Below are 25,585 nucleotides of genomic sequence, written 5' to 3'. Positions count from 1 at the left end.
TATATCTGTCCATCTTAATTAATATTTTTTGCATCCGAATGCATTGAGGAAAACGTCCCCCCTTACACATTTTGCTACAGGTTTTTTGTGATGTGTGGATGGGAGAGAGAGAGAGAGAGCCTACGTCATAGTTATCAAACTTTGGCCTGCAGTGCAATTATATTTGGCCCACGAGTACAGGCGGAAAGAAAAAAGAAAAAAACGCGTAGGAAAAGACAAATCCATAACTGATGCGCGACCCGGCGTTGGTCAACATGTATAATATCACTGGAGACGGTGCGAGCCGCAATTCCACCCGCTCGTTACAGCAGAAATGAGCGCCGGTGTTTCGGGCTTGCTAGCTATATAGGTATGCTTGCTAAGAAGGTGGGCCACTAACGCTGCCAACATGATGCCGCAACGGCATTCGCAAGACTGTTCACCTGGTCAAGTGGTTTAAAATTAGAGTCAAGCTCAAAGTTTGATTCCACAAACACTCACCTTCAAAACGCCGCAGGAAAAGTGCCTGGCATCATGGTGGTCATCATAGCTGGTAGGCTTTGCAAGGTAGAGAAACGTGAACACCTCTTTGTACTGCGCATGGGCAATGAGTGGCATCACGCCACCACGAGGGTCACACCCTCAAATTTGTGGTGAACATTAAAAATACAACATCTATACAATATCAAATCAATGCAGGCAAATTCAACATTGAAAATACAACGTCTGTCCTAAATCTATTCAACAACAGTTTTTCAATTGTTGAAACGTTAACTGTAACTAAATATTGAATCAACATGGCTTTTTCATCCTCATCCAAAAATAACCAATCTGACTGAAATCCAATGTTGAATCAATGCCTTTTGCTATCTGGGATGTTCCGCACTGCCATTGTCGAGGCAGCTGTTGTGAGCTGTGGCCGTAAGGCTGCTGGGGCTGGTCGCGGCCGTAATCCTCAAACCCGCTGGTGGACATCAGAGGTGAGGGGAGCCGTCAGGCTGAAGAAGGAGGCTTTCAGGGCATGGCTGGCCTGTGGGTCTCCAGACGCAGCAGACCGGTACCAGCAGGCCAAGCAGTATGCAGCCATGGCAGTCGCCAAGGCAAAAACTCGGGTGTGGGAGGAGTTCGGTGAGACCATGGAGAATGACTATCGGTCGGCTCCAAAAAGGTTCTCACAAACCATCCGTCGCATCAGGGGGGGAAGGCAGCAACTTGCCCACACCGTTTAGAGTGGGGACAGGATGCTGCTGACGTGAACTGGGGAGATAATTGGGCGGTGGAAGGAATATTTGAGGAACTCCTCAATCCCACCAACACATACTCCATGGAGGAGACAGAGTTTGGGGAGTGCTTGGGGAGGGGTCGTCCAATCTCTGGGGCAGAAGTCACCGAAGCAGTTAAGCAACTCCACGGTGGCAGAGCTCCCGGGGTGGATGAGATCCCCCCTGGGTATCTCAAGGCTCTGGATGTTGTGGGGCTGTCTTGGTTGACATGTCTCTGCAACATTGCGTGGACATCAGGGGCGGTACCTTTGGAGTGGCAGACCGGGGTGGTGGTCCCCATCTTTAAGAAAGGGGACCAGAGGGTGTGTTCCATCTATCAGGGGATCACAATCCTCAGCCTCCCTGGAAAGGTGTACGCCAGGGTACTGGAAAGGAGGGTCAGGCCAATAGTCAAACTTCAGGTTGAGGAGGAGCAGTGTGGTTTTCGTCCCGGCCGTGGACCAGCTCTTCACCCTTGCTAGGGTGCTGGAGGGGGCATTGGAGTTTGCCCAACCAGTCCACATGCGTTTTGTGGATCTGGAGAAAGCTTATGACCGTGTTCCCAGGAGCACCCTGTGGGGGGTACTCCGGGAGTATGGCTCCTTACTAAGGGCCGTTCAGTCTTTCTACCGGAGGAGTGAGAGTCTGGGCCGCGTCGCCAGCAGTAAATCAGACTTGTTCCCGGTGAGGGTTGGACTCTGGCAAGGCTGCCCTTTGTCACCGGTTCTGCTCATTACCTTTATGGACAGAATTTCTAGCCGCAGCTGGGTGGTGGAGGGGGTCAAGTTTGGTGGCGGGAGGATTTCTTTTTTTTGCAGATGATGTGGTCCTCTTAGCTCCATCAGGCCACGACCTTCAACTCTTGCTGGGACAGTTCGCAGCCAAATTTGAAGCGGCTGGGATGAGAATCAGCACCTCCTGTCTCTGTCCGTCCATCAGTCTCTTCCCTTTCTCTCTCTCTTTATCTCTGTCCCTCTCTTTCCTTCTGTACATATGTATATCAGAGGACGGTCTCCAATGACCTTTGACCTTGACTGAGGCCTTACCACACATATGGCCGCCGAAGCTGATGAAGGTCTAAAACTTGAACTAGGAGATCAGTACTATATTGAGAAAGTGTTCTGTAACCTAAGAGAACAACGACAAATGTTGACTCCCTTGATCGAGCAGATTTTAAAACCCTAAACATTTTTACTTTCCTGCATCATTGGTGGAAGCATAGGAAAACTATCTTCTTCTTCTGAATTGTTGAAAATAGAAGACACAGTATAGTACTTTTGGACCAGTCTTTACTGTGAGGCTTTTCTCTATTTGAAAAGCAGAAAGATACAGAAAAATAGATTAAACAAAATCTTTAGCTAAACCCTATAAACATGTCAATTCTACGATTACTGGATTTATGAATTTGGGAAAAATAAATTCCATGATGTAGCAAGTTGAACAGTTTTATGAATACATCTTATTCAGAAGGGTGAATGAACATTTTAATGCACATGCATGATTTTCCCCTTTTCTGAATGTTTTGAATTTTCTATTTCCTCCTGTCTCCCCTGCCATTCTTGAAATTTTCTTCTCTTCCAGTGCATCTTCCAGGTTTGTTCTGCTCCACTTGATCCTTCTTCACTTTCCCTCTCACTTTTTTCCAAATCCTCCTCTTATATCTTTCTCCTTGGCTCTTCTTTAACCCTACTCCTCGTCATCACCACAGGCTCCTCTTGAATCTTTGTTTATCTCTTCTTTCCTTTTTCAATCTTACTCTCCATCTTTTCCAAAGTGTCTTCCTGTGTCTGTTCCTCTGTCTTTTGTCCTTCTCCACCATTACTGTCCATCTTCTCCAAAGTCACTAGTCGTAATAATATGGCACCTTTGCGCGTGCATGTGAAAACGCGTCCTCGTGTGGGGGGCGTGTCCGTTTCCTTCCGGAGACCTCAAACAATGGGATTCTGTAACAACACCTAAACATGCCCCGACATGTTCCGGCATACGCCCGGAGTTTGCTGGCTGTATCATACACGTTTCCCAGCCAAGGTGTGGACTCCAACCCGTGTTTTTTCCAGCGAAATCATGGACATGGCTCAGGTTAATGGTAAGTTTTTCCCCAATGCCTATTTGTTTTAATGCGTTTGTGTTTTTTCTGATATTTATATGTGCACAAACGTGTCTGTTTCCTCTTCTGCACCAATGTGTGATATTATTAAACGTGTTTGATGTAGACGTAATTAGGGGTGTGTGACCAGATGCCCACGATGTTGTGTGCGAGCGAGGGTTTGTGTGTGTTTGTCGAGGTAAGTTTTTCAGACGCTGCAATAAAAGTCATCGACAGTTATTACCGCAGCATAGTGTCAAAACCCGGATACTGGGGCCAGCTGTGTGGAACACCGCTTGATTTCAAACACATGGCAGCCAAAGTGAGGTTATTTTCGATGTGGGTGCTTTGTTGTTGTTTTTCCCCTGTACACTCAGAAGAGATAAATAAATATCAACCTTTTTCAACACTATGTGTCTTGTTTTCTGTGATGACATGCTTGTTAAAGGGGTCAGTGTGATAAAATCTGAAAATGTAATTAAACATGAGTATCTGTTTTAAGGGGTTCTGTAGTAACCCATTCTGGCTAAAATATTTGATTTTTGCAAAATACTGCGTTTAAAAGTAAATTAAGCCCAGACAAGTCAAGACATGTTGCTTTCCTCTACCTCGCCTAGCATCGATGTGTGGTATTATTTAACGTGTTTGATTTAGATGGAATTAGGTGTGTCTGATCATATGCCACGCTTGGTGTGTGTGTGCGCGCGCATGCGTGTTTAAGTCTAGTCCATGAGACCGGTGAACTCAAGCCCGGACAAGTCAAGACATGCCTGCGGAGAGCGTATCTCACCAGATTTGAAAACACCGCCCACAGCAGCAGGCATCGTATGAGAACACAACCCCGACCATCCTCACACACAGTCCCTATAAGAAACAGACGGCCCCGCACCACTCCACGACTCCAGATCTGGCATCACGATCGTATCATCCCATCGGATTTTTTCAACACCTAAAGCCGACTCAACAGAAATGGCTACACATCCCGATGGTACGTCAGAGCATCGTGTAGAACAGGACGGGCCAAATTGCATGGACATGGCTCAGGTTAACAGTAAGTTTTTTCCCCAATGCCTATTTGTTTTTGAGAGGTTTGTGTTTTAACACCCTGTTTTTCTGTGCGTAGATGAGGGTAGACGATTGTATTCGTCAGCGGAGACGCGTCAACTAGAGGATACGCCCTGTGAGATTCTAGTGGGATCTGCCGATGTATATGTGGATAGTGATGATCGCTACATGGACCGTGAGACTTCAGACCGATTTATGGACCACCTGAAAAGAGTTGTACTTCCGCTGCTAAACAAATCAATCATGTTGCAGTGGTTAAATGACTGTGAGGAGTAGGGCTGGGTATCGTTTGAAATTTTTTGATACCAGTACCAATACAAGTACCCTTAAAACGATACCGATACCAATTGAGTACTTCATTCAAAACCATTTTTTCAACCTCATTCAATATTAATCATGTGAAACTAAAGCAATCAGTTGCATAAATGTCACCACTTGTCGCCATTCAAAGAAAATTTCTACACAAATGCATTTCAAAAGTGCTCAAATATTTATAAACAGCTGTACAAACCTGTACAATGAAATATTTTAGTCTCTGTCAAGAACACAACCAGAACCAACACAGAACAACACTGACTGAGTCAGTACTCATTAATTAACAGTTTTTTTTTCCAGAAATATTAGTATGTCTGCCTTCTCTGGCAAAAGGCAAGCCCTTTCCTGGCTGATTGTGTCACCAGCTGTTGAGAAAATTCATTCAGCTGGAGTGGAGGATGCCTGGACACGTGTATTTAGAGGCCAGAATACACAAGATAGGGAATGTTCCTCTCCTCTCCCACCACCACTCAGCAGGATTGGTGGAGGTCAGCTCTGTAGGTAGAGCTCTGTAGAGATCAAGCTCCTTCCGTGCCTTCTCTGATGAGTCCAGTAGTGGCGCTGCCTGAAAGGATTTAAGGGCCAGGTCCTCCTCTGCAAACAGCTCCCCCAGTGCAGAGTGACACATGGAGTGTCTCGTAGTCACAGCAATCTATAAAGATAAGTATCAAGGTAAAAATTGAGAGAAAAACAAGTGAGACAAAACCAGAGGAAAGCACTCAAGTAGTGATTATCTTAATGCAAAGTACGTAGGTTTGTTTGATCACTTTTAAGAGACTATTGAAGACTCAATTGTTCAGAGAGCACCTAGGTACTTAACCTGACTCTTCTCCTCTTTGTCCCGTGGGGTAGAATAAGTCAGAGGGTCCAAGACCCAGCACTTAGTGATTATGTAGCACTAACTGTGTTGTGTGATATTGTATGTTTGTCAAAAAAAAAAGGAGGGGGGGCGACATTTCTTCTGCCACTAGATGGCAATACCTGTGACCAAATCACAACTGAAGCACTTTTGCGCTTCCAATGGGTTTTTCCTTAATTAAGTCTGAATTCTTGCTTGTGATGTACGTCGCTTTGGACAAAAGCATCTGCTAAATGAAATTGTAGAATCTGCTAAATGAAATTGTAGAATTGATTAAGAGATGAGTCAGTAGTGAATGGTAAGCTTACATGTGTAGTGTTCTCCTCCGGAGATGCAGCCTCTTCATCCCCTAATTCTTCCTCCATCCCCTCGTCCAGTTTGTCCTCGTCATCTTCATTAATTTCCAGTGCATGCTATAATACAGTTTTATGTCAGTATTCTGTGTGGCATTTTAATAATCAATATCTTCATCCCAGAAAGTATGGTAAAAATAGTCAAAATGAAGGTAACCTGTTCAGAGTTTTTGCCGCATGCTTTCTCCTTCAACCTAGACCAAATGGCAGCATCCAGGATTTTGGTCTTAAACCTGTGGTCAAGTGATGTGGCCTCTTCCAGGAACATCCTGATGTCTTCATCCTGTTGTAGGAAATAATTAATATGTCAGTACCAGAGTTAGACCCTTTCATAATATATTTTACTGATTTGCTACAACAACAACAAAATATGTACCGTGTAACGCTTTGAAAGGTCATCCCACACCCTTTTCTTGATGGCAGCAGTAAAGGTGGAGTCTGCATCCTGAACTTTGAAGTGGCCCTCAAGCTTCTGCAGAATGGGCAGATTTGGCCACATGCTGGAGCCCTTTCTGTGGACACGCACAGTGTTGAGGTGTACAGGATCCGCATCACTCTCACAAACTGCTCTGCATGCCTCAAGTCCTGGTCTGTGATTCTTTGCACTCTGAAAAAAGAAGACAACCACCACACACAAAACCAAAGCAGTTTTAATGAAGATATCAATTTCAAGAAATACTGTGTCAGACTAGTGATAATGTCATGCGCATCAAATCTTACCTGTCCCTTTCCATTGACCTCCTGAGCCTGGGGTCCAAAGATGCTGCCTGAATGGCTGGATACTGCTCTACAAACATCATCAAGTAGAGTGTATTCCACCTCGTTCCCACATCAAGCACCATTGCATGCTGGGGGAGATCTGAAAACATTAACAATGCACAATATGCATTTCATTTACATGTTGAGAATTTTGGAAACATTTATGCTGCCAATAGAGGAATAGACATACTTAAGAGATGTTGTTTCTCCTTCATGACTGGCTTGGCTAAGCTCGCCTTCCTCAGCCACACAACCACTGCCCGGATTCTTCCAGCCCAGTTTGACACTGATGGTTCAGTATACACCTTTTGGGCAGCAAGGTTCAGAGAATGGGCAAAGCAGCCTATCTTGAGCATCTTTAACCTCCTTGCTGCATTGTCTACCGTTAATGCTGCCACCTTTCCCTGAATATCGAATTCTGCCATTGTCTGACGAATCTTTTCTGCCACAAATTCTCCTGTCTGGGCCTCAGACAGCTTTAGTGTGGAGCACTCTTTCTTGCAGCTGACCTCTCTTTGTAAAGTGGACAGTCACTGTGATATAGTGATCCTGGGCTACACTGGTCCAACCATCGCTGGTCAGTGCCACATCCTCGGCCTCCTCCAACTCAGCTTGAACTCTCTCCCTCTCTACAGCATACCACGATGGTATAAGTGTATTAGAGAGCATGTCTGTGGATGGCAGCTGATAGCGAGGGTTAAGGGCAGCAACCATCTCTCTAAGTCGTAAAACACAGGACACAGAACATCTTGAATGATTCATCTCAAAGCACTAAGTTAGTTGTTGAATACTTCCATTTTTCTGAGTATAACTGAGTGAGCTATGAGGTCCGTGCTGGCTGGCTTACCTAAACCATGGTGACTCTACTGTTGATAACGGCTGAAGCCCCTTCACAATGAAAGCAGTAAATTTCCTACGGCATTCTTCCTTTCTCTCCCTCGTCATCTGCGACCTTGCAGCTAATGTGAATGGTGTAGTGAGATCAAGGCTGCTGCTGCTGCTAGAGTCTCTGGTATCAGCCAGTGCAGTGGTGGTGGTAGTAGTAGTTGGAACTTGACATGAAATAAGTAAGTAATTAAGCTGCCACAGAAGCTAAAACTACCAGTAAGTTAACCACTGACTGAACAAAGCACCGATGATGTGACTCAGTAACGTAATTTGCTAATTAACCTTAGCAAAAATTAGCGAGCAAGCTAAGGCTAGCATTAGCACAGATACCTAACATGCCCAACTGATTTACTTCACACAATACATGTTTAACACACAAAAGACAATTACTGTTAACCTAGTAACCAAAATATATTACCTGGAGTTACCAACGGTTGCTCGTTGTCGTCCTGAGAAGACGACGCTGGTGTTGAAGCCGGCTTCTTGCTAAACACCGTGCAGCTCTCCACTCTGAAGTTCTCTCCGTGTCTTATCAAATGTTTGATCATGTTGCTGGTGTTCCCACATTTCCCAAAAATATGCTTACCACATTTTATGCAGGCATTAATCCCCGGCGACACGGGCTCGTAGAAGAGCCATACTCTTGATCGTTTAGGTGGCATTTTTCTTTTACTCCGCTGCAGTATCTCCGCACTCCGCACTTTGCTCTCTCCCGCCAACTATTGTTGTCTGTGGTGGACCAATCACACGGCACATTGAATCAAAGAACGCTTGCGGTGATTGGCTGCGCGCAAAACGATACAGTCATTTTTTTCTTCCCCTGGGAACAAAAGAATCGATTGCAGGTATCGTTTGAGAGGCACAGTTTCGATACTACTTGGTACTTGGTTGTTTCGGTCGGTACCTGAAAAGTATTGAGTACCGATACCCAGCCCTAGTGAGGAGTGCAGAGTGCAGCGGCGGGACAATTGATGCATGGATGTGTGGAAGGGACCACACACGTGTGATGATGACTTACCCTATCGGTACTTTGATAGGAATGATGACGCCATCATGACGAGGTTGTGGAACAACAATTTCCTGATTCCACTGATTAACACTCTTCTGTGGCTGAAGGTGTGTTAATCAGTGGAATCACCTGTTAAAGTGTTTGGTTAGAAGGAAAACCTGCATACACACGGCTCTCCATGGCACATGGTTCCCTACCCCCTGATCTAGCCCAACCAGACACCGCAATGAAAGCGATTGATAGCTACTATCGCAGCATACCATTGGGACCCGGATACTGGGCCAGCTGTGTGGAGCACCGCTTGATTTCAAACACATGGCAGCCAAAGTGAGGTTGGATCAGTGTGATAAAATCTGAAAATGTAATTAAACATGAGTATCTGTTTTAAGGGTTCTGTAGGAACCCATTCTGGCTAAAATATTTGATTTTGCAAAATACTGCGTTTTAAAGTAAATTCAAGCCCGGACAAGTCAAGACATCCCGGACAGGGTTTCCTCTACCTCGCCCTGCAACAAAAGTGTGATATTATTAAACGTGTTTGATGTAGACATAATTATGGTTATTTGGGGTGTCTGACCATTTGCCCCGGTCAGGTGGCAGGGCTCCACCCATTTTTCATTTATTAGTATGGTATAACCACAGTGGTTCAGGAGGTCAAAACAGTTTGTTTAACCGGCCAATGCGGTGCACAAGCACAGAGGATTGTGATCCTGATTTTTCTTATTGCTGGGAGAAATAATGGCTGATAAGCGGTAAGCAGCTCCACATATATAAACCACGTTTACATGCAGACTTTTTCTTCATTCCAAATGAAATTGTTCCGATTGAAGAGTTCGGGTCAACTGTTCATGTGCCACTTCATTTAATCCGAGCAGCCATTTTACCGCTGTGTGTCTTGTGCAGAGTGATGTTGGTCGATGCCGGCTTCATTGAGTTTTTTTAACAGTTCAGAATTTCTTGTGTTCCTGCCGTCTAAGCGTGCGATAATGTTCAGGTCTTTGAGAGTTTGTATTAAAAAATAAACTCTCCGCCACAGACCAGTTGTATTTATTGCTGCTTGGAAGCAGCCATTTTTATCATGTGAGGACACGTCCCTGCGCATTTACATCGAGACAGAGCATGCGCAGAAAGAACAGCTTCACCGTTTACATAAGATTTTACATCTGATCGGTTTGGGAAAGGAATATTCTACCACTGTGAAACCGTATGAAATTCCATTCGGTTTAGGCCTCTTTATTCGGATTGAGGTGTTTATATGGAACATTTTTATTCGGTTCGGGCTTCTAATCCGATACTGATTGGAATATTAGGCTCCATGTAAACTCAGCTATTGTCTTCACGTTTTACAGTAACAAATTTACCGCTAATTAAGTCTAACCCTATATTAATTAATCACTTATTTGTTTACAGACACCGGGGGTAGGCTCAGTTTAAAGAGGAGACGATTGACCAGGGTGTGTAAGAGGGCAAAATCATCCATTGTGTAGAAAAAACACCCACCACACAATTTAACACATTTAATTTTAAAAAACACAGACCCTGTGAGAAGAAGCCATGCACAGCTGAGAGAAAGGCAGTGAGCCCCAGGCATGATGGTATGTAATTGCATGCTTTTCGAACAGTTTTATCGACACCCTCAGACCTAACAAGTTTTTCTTATTTTCAATTCATAGATCCTACACCAGGATTCCTACATATCCAGCAGGCGGTCAATATGCTTGAAAGACTACCTATTTCTACACCTCACAACATTCAACTGCCCTTGACACCGGAGGGCGCTAGAGGGCCCTGGATCACACAACTGTCACCCACAGTGGTAGCTCTGGAAGACATTTGCCAGACCAGACCTACAGAAGACAATTTTAAAGATCTGGAGGAAATCTTTGCAACAGAGTTCAAACCAGCACAAGCAGACAGAGTGGAGACGAACCAGAGTAAACCCACAGACGAGGATTTAAAAGATCTGGAGGAAATTTTTGCAGCAGAGCTCGAACCACCACAACCGGCAAGAGACCCTGAACTTTTAAATGTAGGGCCTTACACCACACAGCCACCACAATCTGAACAGGTAATTGCTAGACCTGTACATGAACCTGCAGCCGTTGCTTGTAGCAGTATTAACACACCACACATTTCAAGACAAACTGGCTATGGGCAGGGGTCTGTGAGGGAGATTAGCCAATTTAATGCTATAGAACTACATCAATAAGTTGATTTGCGGGATGTAGCTATTGACAACCCTGAATGTGTACCCACTTTTATTAGAGACAGGCTCTCTGGAGTGATTGACAGTGCATTAGAAAGGTCACAACCTGGCAGTGTTTTAAATGTTGTGTTGAGAGAACCGTCCCTGGCTAATGATGTGCAATGTGTATTACAATCTGACGATGAATACAACCAGGATACGTTTATAGAGGCGGTTGCACAGGCTATTCAGAGTAATGATTCATTAATGACTGACGACGAACTGGAATTTGTTGTTACAGTTGCGCAAAACCACTCAGGAGCAGGGCATTTGAAATTGGGTAATGTGTGCTATGATCAGATTCCATCTAAAAAGGCACACGCCCTCTTTAACCCAAACAACTGTGTTGAAGATAACAGCCTTTGCTTTTCACTGTGCCTAGCACACGCTACCGATGCCGCAGCATCTGAACAAGAGAAAATGATGCTTGCCACACGTCTACACGCATCGGCAGGTCTCGACCCCTCAAAGCCGGTTTTATTCACACATGTGGCCAAATTTGAGGCTGTAATAAACGCCAAAATTGTGATTTACCACCACACAGAGGCCCGTAAATGATTGCAATGTTTCCAGACTAACACCACTCTTAATTTAAACACCATCTGGCTTTGTCTACACAACAATCACTACTATTTAATAACCAACGTGAAAACTTTTTTCGGCTCAGCGTATGTCTGTAATTACTGCTACAACACTTATGACAGTCCTCTAAGGCATAAATGTAAATATTTGTGCAATGTGTGCTTTACACACTGCTGTGAACGAGCGTCAAACACATTAAAATGCAAAGACTGCAACTGCATCTGCAAGTCAGAGGTTTGTTACAAAGCACGCAAAGAGCACGATAAAACTCGTGGCCAGATCCCCTGCGACAGCTTAAAATATTGTAGCGGCTGTAGGGTGATTTACAAAGTAAATAAGGGTCGCTTTCAAAACCCGATACCGCGATGGAAAACACGAGGCCTGTTTTGTGTGTGCTGTGGACATGGATTGCGCTGCATCGGGGCATTTGTTGATCATTACAGAAGGCCCAAGTTACACAGATTCACATTCATAGCCCACAATGCTTCAGGTTTTGACAACTACATTCTGCTGGAGCATTTTGTCCGGCAGGGGATTGTTCCATCTGTCACCATGCGCAGCAGCAGAGTGATCCATATGTACGATAAATCATAAGACCAGAGATGGATCGACTCTTTTTCTTTTCTACCAATGCATTTGGCAAAAACCCCTGACGTTCTAGGATTTAAAGATTTGGAAAAAGGACACTTTCCACACCAGTTTAACACAAGAGCAAACGAATACTACAAGGGTAAATACCCAGAACCGTCTTGCTACGGCTTTGATAAAATGAGCGTCAACTAGCAGAAGAAAATCATGGAGTGGTACAAAACGGTGTGTCATGAAACATTTGACCTACAATCTGAAATGCGCAAATTCTGCACTAATGATGTTGAGGTGTTGAGAAAGGCCTGCACAATCTACCGTGACGCATTTTTAAACTGTACACAGATAGATGCGTACAGTTTCACCACATTAGCGGGTAGCTGCATGGGGGTTTATAAAACACTATTCTTACCCCGCGACACAGTGGCTCTGACATACGATGGTGCATATGTGACACAAAATAAGACCTGCTCTAACGACTCCATACAGTGGTTGGAGTATGTGATGCACGCTGAAAACATACACATCCAACACGCTCTTAACGCAGGCGAGCGGAAGATCGGGCCATACTTTTTGATAGTTTCTGTGCCTCTACAAAGACATGTTATGAATTTGCTGGTTGTCAAGTGTCATGTGGAGAGCGAGAAGAACCCAGTGTCCAAAATTTCTTACGGTGAACTCTTCCACCAGTTTTCTGAGCATGTGACAGCCCTGAGAATGCAGTATGGCTTGAGAGTGGTTGTGATGTGGGGCTGTGAGTGGAGTGCACTGTGTAGATCTGACCAGGCTGTTAGAGGTTTTCTATCAACGTACAGAAAACCCGAACGTCTAAACCCTAGAGATCCATTATTTGGGGGCTGTACAAATGCAATGAAACTGTACCACCAGTGCGTGGATGGTGAAAAAATTCACTACTACGACTTCACCAGCCTTTTTCCCACAGTGCAGTTCGAAAAACAATACCCTGTGGGCCATCCGCAAATTATTCACAACAACTTTGATGACATTAAAAACTATTTTGGTCTCATTAAATGTGTTGTGCTGCTGCCGCGGGAGCTCTACCACCCGTCCTTCCATACAAGGCTCACGCCAAGCTCATGTTCCCGCTATGCCGTACCTGTGCTGAAGAGCTAAATAAGTAAGACGAGTGCAGACATAGTGACACAGAGCGTCAGTTGTCTGGGACGTGGGTCTCTTTTGAACTCCACAAAGCTCTTGAAAAGGGGTATCGTTTGTTGCACATTGATGAGGTCTGGCACTTTCCGGACAAGACGACACGCTGTTTAAAGAATATGTCAAGACCTTCCTGAAATGCAAACAGGAAGCCTCAGGCTACCCCAAACTCGCCACAACACCTCAGGAATGTGAGAAATACATAACCAACTGTTATGAAAAGGAGGGTATCAGACTTGACCCGGCCAAAATCTGTGTCAACAAAGCAGTCAGAAGCTGTAACAAACTCCTCCTCAGCTCGCTTTGGGGCCGTTTTAGCATGCGTTGTAACATGGCCACATGTGAGCTGATCACAGAGCCTGAGAGGTTTACCCAACTCATGTTTAGTAATCATTACAAAGTGGACCAGTTTTGTTTTATCTCTGACGACGTTGCTATGGTCACACGCCGACGGTGTGGGGGTTCGGGTGTTCATAGGCGCCATGACCACTGCACATGCACGCCTCGAGCTCTACAACCTGCTTGACAAGCTGCAGGAGCGCGTGCTTTACTGCGACACAGCCTCTGTGATCTTCACATTTCCACCAGGGGAGTGGGTCCCCCCGACAGGTCCGTATCTGGGTGATTTAACAGATGAGTTAGAGGATGAGGACTTTATCACAGAGTTTGTGTCTGGAGGGCCCAAGTGTTATGCGTACCAAACACACCACGGCAAGACCGCTGTTAAATGCAAGGGTGTGATATTAAACTCTGTCAACTCCAAAACCGTCACCCCCCAATCCCTGAAGGGCTTGGTTCAATCATTAGCAGCCAGTAAAAACACAGACACCCACTTGACAGCTGTGTCGGATACGATCAAGCGCGATAAAAAGTGATTCCACCTTAAAAATGACACAGTAGTTAAAAGAGTTCAGGTAGTTTAATCGGGTGTTTCCCGATTACACCACTCTGCCTCACGGTTTTTAAAAATGGATTCTGGTTTTGACCCCCGGTTAAACACCCCTTTAGCATGGTGGTGAGTGGCCCATCCAATTGTGGAAAAACATTTTTTGTTAAAGATATTGTAGAAAATGCGCAGCAGATTATTTCACACCCCATGGACGTTCTTTACATTTATTCGTGTTGGCAGCCGCTGTATGACCAACTCTTAAAACTCAGAGAGATAAACTTTGTGAAGGGTTTACCGGACTCTCTGTGTGACGATTCTCTACTACTGCCTGAAAAAAATAATCTACTAATTATTGACGACTTGATGAATGATGCCAGTGGTAATATAGAAGTTCAAAATGTTTTTACAAAATATGTACATCATCGAAATTTTAGCTGCATAAATCTGGTGCAAAATCTGTTTATCCAAGGCAAAGCGAGCAGGACCATAAGCCTAAACACCAACTAGCTGGTCTTTTCAAAAACCCTAGGGACCGTTATCAAACCTCATTATTAGGGAGGCAGATGTTTCCAGGAAACAGCAAATATTTTTTAGAGTCGTTCAATGCCGCTTACGGGTACCTGTTCATAGATTATAAAGCAAAGACACCTGATCATTTGAGACTCTGAGGCAATCATTTGGCTGAGAAGACGGTCGTCTACGTGCCTAAAAAAGATTAGAAAAAAAACACTTTTTCACGTGTTCAAAGAAACCTCCCACTGCTCGAACTGCTATATAAGTCACTGCCAAATATGAAAAGGGTCATTATAGCAAATGCGGGGTCCGATCTCATCATTTCTCTGTGTGAAATAACGCTTAACGTGCTAAATGGGAACATACCTCTAAACACTAGGCAATACAGACAGCTTAAGAAGAAAAAAAAAACAGATCAGACTCATTGCAGACAAAAAAGTCAAACTTGGTAAAAAGAGAAAATCTGTAAACCAGTCTGCGGGCTTTTTACTGCCGCTGTTAGGTGCTGCAATCCCTTTCATTGTTGACCTCGTCCGGAGAAAGTAGAGGGAGCCATGGAATATGCGGATAAAATGTATCTGGTTCCCCAACGTCAGCTGGATTCGTTGAAGCAGTAGAACACCAGCTCAATTAGAGTTGATGCACAAAACGAGTTGGACAAAGCCATGGCAGAGGTTCTGGATCAGCCAGGTGTGAATTTGCATGAAAAAGCCCCAAAATATGCATCTATCTTACAGAGATATCTGTCACTTGTGAGACAAGGTGAGCAGGAAATGTGTGCATGCTGAAGAGGGCGCTGTTGCCACACCTGCTGCACACACACCAGACGCTGGCGAGCGCGTAGTCTCAGATTTAATTAAACACATGCCTAAGAGGAGTCGGAGAAACGCAGAGCACATTTTGGCATTACTGACTAGGGCTCCAGACACTGTGTCGTGGTCAGACCAAGGGGAACACTGCAAAAACTCCTGATCTAGCCAAGACTTACAATCTTATATCTAGGCTAAAATTCTTATTGAACTTGTTTTAAGAATAATATACTATGTAAGACCAGATTGTATAAGATTATTAAAATTGTTTAAATAATATTTCTACTCCTTTTTCTTACTTACTTAATCTCATTTTAGTAAATCTCAAAGTTAGTTACTTTAATTGTAAATCAAGCCAAATTATTGTCAGAAATACTACTTTAGGCCACCCCGTGTTCTTAAGACTGTTTAGAACTTGTTTCAAGACTGCCCAGTAACAAATGCTTAATGATCCCACTTAGGATTTGTTAAGTCACATTATTTCATTTATTCCAAGCGCTGGCACACTGTCAACATCAACACATTTACTTGCAATTGTTTTCAAGCAGTAACAAACAATAGCAACATTTTCAACTCACCACATTCACATTCCAAATTTTATCCATGGCTATTAATTTCCAGTGTTAAGTGCAATTACATCATCAAGGTTATATTTAGTCAAAACATAATATGATGTATGATCGACTAGTTTTTCAGCATCTATCAACTCTGTTGCCTGGGCAAGATTAGGTACAGCAACTTCATAAGTCAGATGATCTCTTTTCCAACCCAGAGTTTCATAAAGCTGATGTTCAAAACAATACAGCAAACTGTCTATCACATAAATGTTTTTTATAAGTCCAAAGACAGGTACTGTCTCATTTGCATTGGTAATTACCAGGGACCTTTCGCAGATGTACTTGTTACCGTTGAGAATAAGCCACTTTCCTGTGACTGCATGCCGTATGCCATCAATCCCCAAAAAGTCTCTAATCTTTGCTGTTATGTATTCCATATTTGTCACTTCGGAGACAGGGCCCAATTCCTTCTCATGTGCAAAAACTGGATGCTCAGTGCCCATTTCATTTTGACAGCATTCAAAAAGCTGATTATGGTTCACAAGTGACTTACCGACATTTTTGAAGTTTAACTTAGATGACCACTGCTTGAAAAAACAGTGCTTTGACTCAAATCTCATGCGCATATGTCTTATCATAGGGCCCAGAGAAAGAATTTGAGTAGGGAGGTGCAACATGTAATGTTGCTTAGGAATTACATTTTTCTCGGGAAAAAGTTGCTTAAACTGTTTGAGATGCTGTTCGATCATTTGTTTCAATTTTAATACACTTTGCACCGATATAACAGGAGCAAAAAGTAGCTGAACAATCTCAATCAAGTCCAAAACAAACTGAACATATTCATTTTCCTGTATACTGTTCCACAGAAAAGGCATGATCTTCAACAATATAAGCATTTGCCCAGAGGACTGTTTAAGTTTGTTATCATTAGATGCTAAGGTACTGACACTGATAGGACTAGGTTTGTCACGCACATCTATTGATGAAAAAGGAAAACTCTGCATGGCTGAATTGAACAGGTCTAACTCCATGTGTCCAGAGAGAACAAGACATTTTAACACACACTTCATTTCCATGGGTGCAACACCTTCAAGAATGATGTGCATTATGTCCTGTGGAGTTTGCTGAATGAGGTCAAAGGTTGGAAAATCAACCAGCTTGCTTCTTCTATTTATCCCATAAGTGGTTTTAAGGGCTGATTTCAAGTAATCTGTGCTAGCTCTTTCAATTTCAATGCACTGTCTAATGTGTTTTTCCACTGTTCTTTTGGTAAAACTCTGTTTGTCAAAGCTTGTTTGCATTTCCTCAGAGGTACATTCACAATGCCTACATTTACTGTAGGCAAAACCAACTCCTTCTTTGAAACCAGCAAGCTCATGCTGTGCAAGTGTGTCACCACACACTGAAACAACGGCTCCAAATAATTGCATCTCACCATTCGGTGTTTTGATTTTGACACCATTATACAGCAGTTGTAAGTCTTCATCAATTTTTTTTAATACAACATCAACCCCACACTCGTCAATATCATTAGCTTTTGCAATTGCAAGGAGTCTGATTGCAGCAAGTTTTGACCGAAACTTAGGGTCTATGTTTCCTACAGTATAATATACCATCAGTAACTTATTGACAGAGGTGTGTGAGCCCAGGGGATTGCATATCTCTATTTCATCAGTATACAAAATCACCTGCAAAGCTGAAGGTTGCATTGAAAACAGTGGGTGGGATTTGAAAAGACTCCCATCAATAATGTCATACAAAAACCCATTTTTGGGGCAGCTCTGTGGTGCAGCGTTGATCATATCAAAAATCCTGGAGTTGGACAACAACTGTTCAAGACTCTTAATCAGTGAAATATAGTAAAAAGTTTTGTTTTTGATTGCAAGAACCCTTGATTTTACTTTCTTAACTCTACAAACTCTTTGAGAAATCACAATCTCCTCTGGTTTAACTGGGTTGAAAAGCTTCTTAATGATGCTGTCCTGCATATATGTAGTGGCCATTATGGAGAAAGGATCGTGAAAATTGTCCAATGTTGCCAGCGCTTCCTCTTGGAGCTGCTCCATATCGGGATGTCTTTCGAAGACCCTTCTCATTGTGTTTCTCAAAGTATTCAGAAGAGCAGCTTGATACTGTTGGACTCCAGAGACAATAGTGCCGACGCTCCTCTGAAACATTAAACAAGAAAAAAAAAAGTATAAGGCACATATTGTATGTCCATAACTTAGAACTAACATAAGTTTTATCAAGAGTCCACAAAACAAGATGTTATACCAAAATGGTCACTGCCTTATCACAGCAAGTTTATCAACTTTGTGCATTTTTGGGATAACATTTGATTTATTTTTATTGACACTTTCTGTCCACTGACATGACCATGGATTGCTAAAATAAATATAAGGTAAGAAATCTTCCTCTTTTATATTTATTCCTGTCATAAAATATGAGACAGTTTCTCTGACAATGAGATTGATTATAAAATGATCCATAAATATAAATATAATTGTCGGTTTTCATACTTAGGAAAGGGTGCATTGCATGAGCAGATTTGTTGATTTTTTTTAAAATTGTTTTTGTTATTTAAATATACTATAGATTTTTATTAATAATAATAATTACCTGGTGAATTGGAAGGGGTATTAACATACAATTAAAAAAAAATTAAAATAATGGCACTGAATATTGGTAGTGCAATACCTGGGATAGGTGGCATTGTTCTCGGACGTTGATGGCAAATGCAGCTGCACGTCTGGTAAGATTCTCACTTAATGCACCAGCTCCTTCCTGTAGGCATGATATGTACAATTAGAGTTATGCCTTGCTTGAACCAAGTGTAATCTGTATTTCCTCCTATAGGTACAAGTATTTCCTTTAAATTTGAAATAAACAGGAAGTGTTTTGCTAACAGCATAATGACAAAATGCTAATTGAACAAGTGAAACGTACGGTGGAAAACTTTGGCTTTGTACTAAAACGTGATCAAAATTTAATACGTGAGCTGTCTAATATTATCATGGGAAAAAGCCAACATTACCTGATGATCAGCATGTTGACTCTGAAAATCCTCAGGCTCCGGATGCAACATTTCATGTGGGATGATGGCTGTATTGTCTTCACTGCTGGTTCTTTGCATCCCTCTTGTTTGAGTGGAACAGTCAGAAAAAATTGGTAGGTCAAAATTTTCATCCCCAACTCTAGATGGCTCAGATGTAGTTGCTGTCGTCCATCCTGTTGTTGGGTGCATGGTTGCAAGATAGAGCGCATGTGTGCGTCTGATATGGTAGTAGAAGGAGTTGAAGACTCTGTATTCTTGAGTACAACCATCAATTCCGCATATAACACGGAAATCTGGATTGCGACTATGTGCTGTGTTAATATGGCTCAAGAGAGACTTCAATGTTAAGGCAACAAAAACAAAGCAAATGACACATCTCCAACAGGCCATGATGTTGCTCTGCCAAAAAAAAAACAAAAAAACTTCACTAATGGCAAAATCACGTCTTGTTAACACGACGTTAAAAAATAATTGTTTTCTAACTACACCTACACCTACACCTACTACTCACATAAAATCCATTCACTCTTCAGACAGCAAACGACTAATTTTCTCACTTCCTGGCGGGCAAAGGCGGGCACAGGCGGGCGAGCTGATTGGTTTGGACAATACCAAATTTAGGAATTAGGGGGATTCATTACAATACCCAATGTAACTTGCATACACTAATGTAATTCAGTTATAGAGAAGAAAACTGGTTTGACAATTAACTTATCTTTGTAGTTATAATATCCACCAATGATTTGTTTTCTTACAACAATTTGCACTTGGATGGATTTGTAGTGCACTATTTCCCCCACACTCATGGTCGCGTCTATCATGCGACGGTTGAAAGAAGAAGCTAACAGTCGCTTTGAATTCGGTCTAAGCGAGAGGCGCTGTATTTTTTTCATTAAAAAGGCAAGCTGTTGGTAAGTAAACCATTTATTTTCTTAAATTTTACGCTGCAGTTTTAATCATTGTGAAAGCCGTGGCATGGTGCAGCAATAATTTGGCCTCTTAGCCTATAAACCACCTAAATTAGCTACGGCGAGTTTGCAGTTTTGTTGCCGCACATTGTTGCGAGAAGTTTTGCTAATGTTAGTTGAAGCTAACTGTCATACACTATACTGAAAACTGTAAAACGGGATGGCCACGCGACATGTAGCTAAATTGACTTTCCTTATGTTAGCACAACTAAACGGAATAAGTCTGCACTAGTTCACGGGAAAGCCAGCTCAAATCCGGTGAGAAACTGATATAGTTTTTCACGTTTGACACTGACCTTGTGCCATGAAGCCCCGGTCCAGACTATTGGGCTGACAACAACCTATTTGATAATACATCTATTCGCTAATATATCTATTTGTTATGTTAGCTGCTACACTATAAAGGCTGGTGCTTTCATTTTGAAAGAGTAACACTGGTAGAAAAAGAATAAGAAAAGTTCGTTTTTAACCTGGCTGATGAGGGAGAAAAGGTTTGTCAATATCACATTTTACATTGTTATTGGGGCCATTTACACATACATGTTTTCTCTTAAAAACAGATACTTCTTCCTTCGTTTGCTCCTTTCATTTACACACAAACGGAGATTTCGCCTCTGAAAACGATTCTTTCTTAAAAAAAAAAAAGGTAAAAGTGGAGATTTGAGAAAATTCGCGTTTGCATGTAAACTGGCTACGTTTATACAAAGCTGGGTATTTTGATAAATGGATATTTTCTTCCCTATGTTTTCCAAAATAACTTTGTGCACACATCATAGTTTTCAAAAAAGTTTCCGTTTACATTAACCCACATAAATATTCTGTGGAGAGCCGTCATAACTACGCCAAGCCTGCGGGCGGCAGTGTAGGAAGAAGGAGAAAGATACAAGCCAATCAGAAGGTCGCACTGTTGTTGCGTAGATCGCCTAAAACTCCGTTTTTCTCTCATAGTTTAGTTTACATGCAAACTCGACTGTGTTAATCTCATGATTATTATCATACGGGCAACCTACTTGCACGCATTACATATAGTTAAGTTAGCTATCAGAAGTTGCACAATTTAAATTCTGTCTGTATATGACCAGCATCTGCTGAGCTGAGGGTTCTCATCCCTAGTTGGGCCTGTGCAGCTGATCCCATAGTACATTTCAGATTAGGTGTCACAACGTTTCAATACTGCAGCATTTGGGATCCATGGCAGATGGGCATGTTAAAAAAAAAAAAAAAAACTGAGTCAGGAGGCTAACCTGTCCTAAATGTAACTTATTATCATTTTTTCCCTGACAGATTGAGGAGCAATTAAAGACACTACAAGACGGGTCGTCATGGATGAGCTGGATGATGTCACAGCATCAATTTTAAATGGTATGTCATGTTTAGGTATGAAAAAGTCTTATTGTTATTTGTAAACTAAGTAAATAAATTACTGTATGCTGATCTAAAAAAAAAAGTATAAAAGTACAAATTCAACACAAAATATCAAAACTGTAGCATTTAGTTGTAAGAGAAACTGACAAGACACTGTTATGATTGGTTTAGTTTTTAGGTATTGTATTTTTTTTTCTGTATCTATACTCACACAATGGTACTGTTTTGTACTTTTCTACTGAGCTCATCTCATCCTTAAAAAGGCTTAATATTATGAGATAATATGACCAGTTAGAACTAGTTCTCACATCAGAGAGTAGCTATACCCATTGTATACTAGCAGTCATAAAGGTCAATTATTATTACTTTGTATTTCTTCTCTCATCTCTATTTTATTAGATACACGCCTCAACAACACTCACGTACATTGATTATCACGTTAAGATGTGAATTTGTTACTGGCCAAATATACTCAGTTTCTCTTACTCCATCCTCTGTTTGAGGCTGAACCAGCCCAAGAAGATAACTGTCAATCCCCACAAAATAATTCCAGTTTGTTCTTGGGCTTCCAAATAAAGAAACGGGTTAACAATACAAACCTTACTTGGTTTGACCTGGTAAATTCATAAATAGAAACATTTATAAAAGTATTTAAGTATAAAAGCTTCATTAATGAATAGACTGTCTTTATAGCTGCCTCCATTGATGAGGCCTTGCTCCACACCCTCAGCCGTGATGACTTGAGAGACCTTTTTCCTGGGCCGGAACATTTTCTGAGGAGGAAACGGATTTGGGCTCTTATTAGCCCAGAGGTGATAAGTTACCTACTTTGCTCTGAAAACATCTAGCATAAGAACTTTTGTTTCTAATTGGGTCTATTGTTTCCCTCTTGTACATAATTCTTTGATCTGGTTTCTTTTAGGATGAGAAGGCCACCTTGAAAGACAAAGCTGGCCCTGATGAAGCAGGAACTTTGTCTTCACCTCGAGGAACACCTCCAATCGGTCCCCAGACATCCACTCCTTTGGTGAAGAGCAGCTCAGAGAGGACCCTACAGCTTCCCGGTCCACCAGAATATGTGGTCTATACAGACAGTGAGTTGGAGCAGGTTCGGAAGCACTACTTAGAGATGGCCCGCACTGGCAGAGAGGGGAAATGTGTCATGTCCAAAGAGCTGAGATGCAGGCTGGTGAGGAACACTATCACTAGTATGATTTCCACCTTGAGAGCAAGTCCGCAAGGAGAGGAATTCCGATACCCTGCCAAGCATGAAGTCACTGCAATGGCTGGGAGACTAGTGGAGTATTATCCCATGCTACAGGATAAAGACAAGAATATGAAACATGTAAGTGATCCTTTTATTTTGTACACTATGATTTTGATGTACATGGTTATTTTGGGATGATACTGTTTATCTGTGATATAAAAAAGTTCAGTTTTGTTCTTTATGTGTATGTGTTCAATAAGTGAAATTTTATTTACCACAGGTGAGCATTTATAAGAATCTTCACAAGAGGCTGCAGAATGTGAAGTCTCCACAAAAGAGGCAGGGGCCCACACCAAATAGGGGCCATACAAAGAAAAGGCATCGCATTGACTTCTCAGCAAATGACCAGGAAGGAGATTGTGATGCAGACTCAAGTGGTGGATCAACGATTATTTTGCATCAAACAACTGAAACCAGTGACGATGGCCACAGTTCTTGTAAGTAGAAACATCTAATTTTGCTAATAATAATGGGTGAGGCTAGGCAATGTTATGATAGTTGTAGATATCATGACATATTCCACACATTTTTATATTCTAGTTCTCATTAGGTCTTGACATATTTTGATGGTATAGACGATTATCCATTTCGCTTTTTAAACAGAAACAGCATACATTGTTCAATGTATATGCATATTATTACTCTGTGTGGTGGGGGTTTAAGGTGTTTTTGTGCTTTAGTTGTCAATATATTTTGTACTTTTAATCAGACATACACCATTGTAATTTTCTGTCCTTCATTAAAGTCACACTTTATAGATTGATTGACACGTCCAATACCCAGTAGTTATTTGTCTTCTCCATTTCAGCTGACAAAGATAGTCTGACAATACAGGCCAGACATTACCAGACCCTGCAGGAGCTGTACAAGAAACCAAAACCCAACCAAGATGCTGTCTCCCAAATCCTTGAACTTGAGTTTCAAGCAAGACGAGCCTTCATTGACAGCGATTCTCTGAAAGAAGAAGACAGGCCAACAAAGATCCTAGAAGCATATCCATGTTTCAAAGATCTTCATCATGTAAGTCCCGTAATTATCTTGTTGTTTTAGCTCATTAAGAAAAGCAAGCGTAGTTGTAGATTTTAACACTTACTTCTATTATAGGTGATGGATGAGCTGCGGCGGATCCTGGATAAGGGGAACAGCAAATTTATAGATGAAATAAAGAAGAGATGGGAAGACTTCTGCGCCAAGGTGCAATTTTACGGTGTTTGGAAAAAAGTGATGAGGCCACCCATGACCCTAGATGTAGGTAAGTAATTTTGCTGTTTCTCTAATTCACTGTGTAGCCATTTCCTCAAACATGCATGAGAATAGGATTGTGTATGTTGCCGATGTGTAACCCTGAATAAATAGCTGCAGAAAAAATATTATTTTTTGTGACCAACATAATGATAATAGCCATGTTTAAGAAGAGTAACTTTGGACTAAAAGTTGATTTGTTCCGTTCTAGTGGAATACGCCATAGCGCTGTTCAGGGCACTCCCCACACTCTTTCCTTCACCAAGTGCACCACCTAAGAGGCTGGGACATGCCAGTGAGGCATTACTTCATGTCCTCCAGGTAAAAGTTGTTCACATTTTGTCACATTTAACACTGCATGTATGTCTGCAAAGGCATTCAGTTTAATAAGCACCCCCAACAAGTGACTTTGACTAGTTCAGTTTGAATAGTTGCTTCAATCAAGGTTACACATGCATGGACATTGTGGTGTCTTAACAGTAAGACTGCTCCGGTAGTTTTTTCTGTTCTACCGTCAAGAAATTTCTGTAATTTATTTCTTCTTTTTCTTTAGCCAACAGAAGATCCTACAATCTAACTGGAGAAGAGATCTCTCGGCAGCCCCGTGTTACTGTTTGATGGGTCTCGCTGTCTTGTCTGTCTTGGAACCACTCCCGTCACCACGTTTGCCAAGGAATACTTGAGTGAAGGTCTGCTTTATCTGCTGGCTTACTACTACACCCTGCATCTCACATATCCAAAGTGTGTGGCAACCCTCCTTTCTGTCATTCAGACAGAAATATTGCAGGATGCTATCCATGAGCGAGACACCACAGCCTCATACAAAAGAGCCATAGCAGAATGGAAAGATTTTATTGAGATGTAGAGCTGTATAGGAGTGGGAGTCTGTGTTGTAGAGTTAGTTTTTTTGTTTTTCTGTTATTCATTAGAGCATCTTTTGTGTCACCAATGTTCTGTATGCCCTGTTAATGAGTTAACTATGTATACCAACTTATGTTATCAGTGGTGGTGATGTTCGGAGAATCGTAGTGTCAATGTGTTCAAGATGTAAGTAAGTAGTATATATCCGTTCTGGTAATAATGAATGTGTGATTCATGTAAATGGGTAGTGGTGTAACTGTCAAAGTCAGATTGGTTAAATGACCTTTGCTCTAAAGCTGAACAAACCTTAATCTTCTACCACTGCTGTAAGATAAGATAATATCTTATGAGGGGTTTTTTTTTGGTTTTTTTTCAATAATGTAACAACACATTACTTGCATTCTAGACATTATGACCTGTGATGTTTGTTGTCCCAGTGAAGTTTGCTAACTACTTAAACTGTAGGTATCACAAGGCACTTTTTCAACGATTTAAGTGAATAAATAATTGTTGACAATGTTAATTCTGTTTGCTTGGTTTGTTTAGTGTGAATGCTTTGTCTCATTTTGAGAAAGAAAAGCTAATAATGAGAACTCTTGAATGAAGAAGAATAATCTTGTTTAGTAGCTCTGATTTTAAGATCTTTTCACTCAAATTAAGAAAGAAGCAAACACTGAAATAAGAATTGACAAGCTAGTTTTGAGTTTATTTGACTTAGTATAGTAGCTGGAAATAAGTAGTTACTGCTTAGTTCAAGGGATTTCTCATTTTCTTAACACCTAGATATGATGTCTTATTTCAAGAAATCTTACCTAGTCTAAACATCTTACTGCACTGGCAGATAATTTCACTTGTTTCTAGTCTCTTCTTCCTCAAATTAAGTTTTTATTTCTTGTATT

At 41.8% G+C, this 25,585-nt stretch overlaps 2 protein-coding genes, 1 long non-coding RNA gene and 1 pseudogene across 3 annotated transcripts; 2 read left to right on the top strand and 2 right to left on the bottom strand.

Moving 5' to 3' along the window:
• Positions 1 to 4,880: 4,880 nt before the first annotated feature.
• On the bottom strand, positions 4,881 to 7,392 carry LOC147250452 (uncharacterized; annotated as a pseudogene).
• Positions 7,393 to 7,713: 321 nt separating this feature from the next.
• LOC147250451 (uncharacterized) lies at positions 7,714 to 10,262 on the top strand. The gene is made up of 4 exons (XR_015119057.1): positions 7,714 to 7,745; positions 9,986 to 10,029; positions 10,112 to 10,170; positions 10,249 to 10,262. It is a non-coding gene; the product is annotated as an uncharacterized LOC147250451 (long non-coding RNA).
• Positions 10,263 to 15,981: 5,719 nt separating this feature from the next.
• Positions 15,982 to 17,745, bottom strand: LOC147250450 (uncharacterized). The gene has a single exon (XM_086222960.1). The coding sequence runs from the start codon at positions 17,728 to 17,730 to the stop codon at positions 15,982 to 15,984; it is 1,749 nt and encodes a 582-aa protein (XP_086079086.1). The 5' UTR covers positions 17,731 to 17,745.
• A 1,988-nt stretch (positions 17,746 to 19,733) lies between these two features.
• LOC147250449 (uncharacterized) lies at positions 19,734 to 25,173 on the top strand. Its single transcript, XM_086222503.1, has 9 exons — positions 19,734 to 19,894; positions 21,236 to 21,313; positions 22,010 to 22,128; positions 22,239 to 22,661; positions 22,804 to 23,020; positions 23,392 to 23,603; positions 23,688 to 23,835; positions 24,037 to 24,146; positions 24,379 to 25,173. Exons 2-9 carry the CDS (start codon positions 21,274 to 21,276, stop codon positions 24,400 to 24,402), a joined length of 1,293 nt encoding a protein of 430 aa, XP_086078629.1. The 5' UTR covers positions 19,734 to 19,894; positions 21,236 to 21,273; the 3' UTR covers positions 24,403 to 25,173.
• The last annotated feature ends 412 nt before the right edge of the window (positions 25,174 to 25,585 follow it).

Source organism: Aulostomus chinensis, chromosome 13, assembly GCF_037954235.1.
Source record: "Aulostomus chinensis isolate RoL2024-O1b breed Wild chromosome 13, RoL_Achi_v1.0, whole genome shotgun sequence".
NCBI lineage: Eukaryota > Metazoa > Chordata > Actinopteri > Syngnathiformes > Aulostomidae > Aulostomus > Aulostomus chinensis.
The sequence above is the reverse complement of the archived record's forward strand: the minus strand, read 5'-3'. Positions and strand labels throughout refer to the sequence as shown.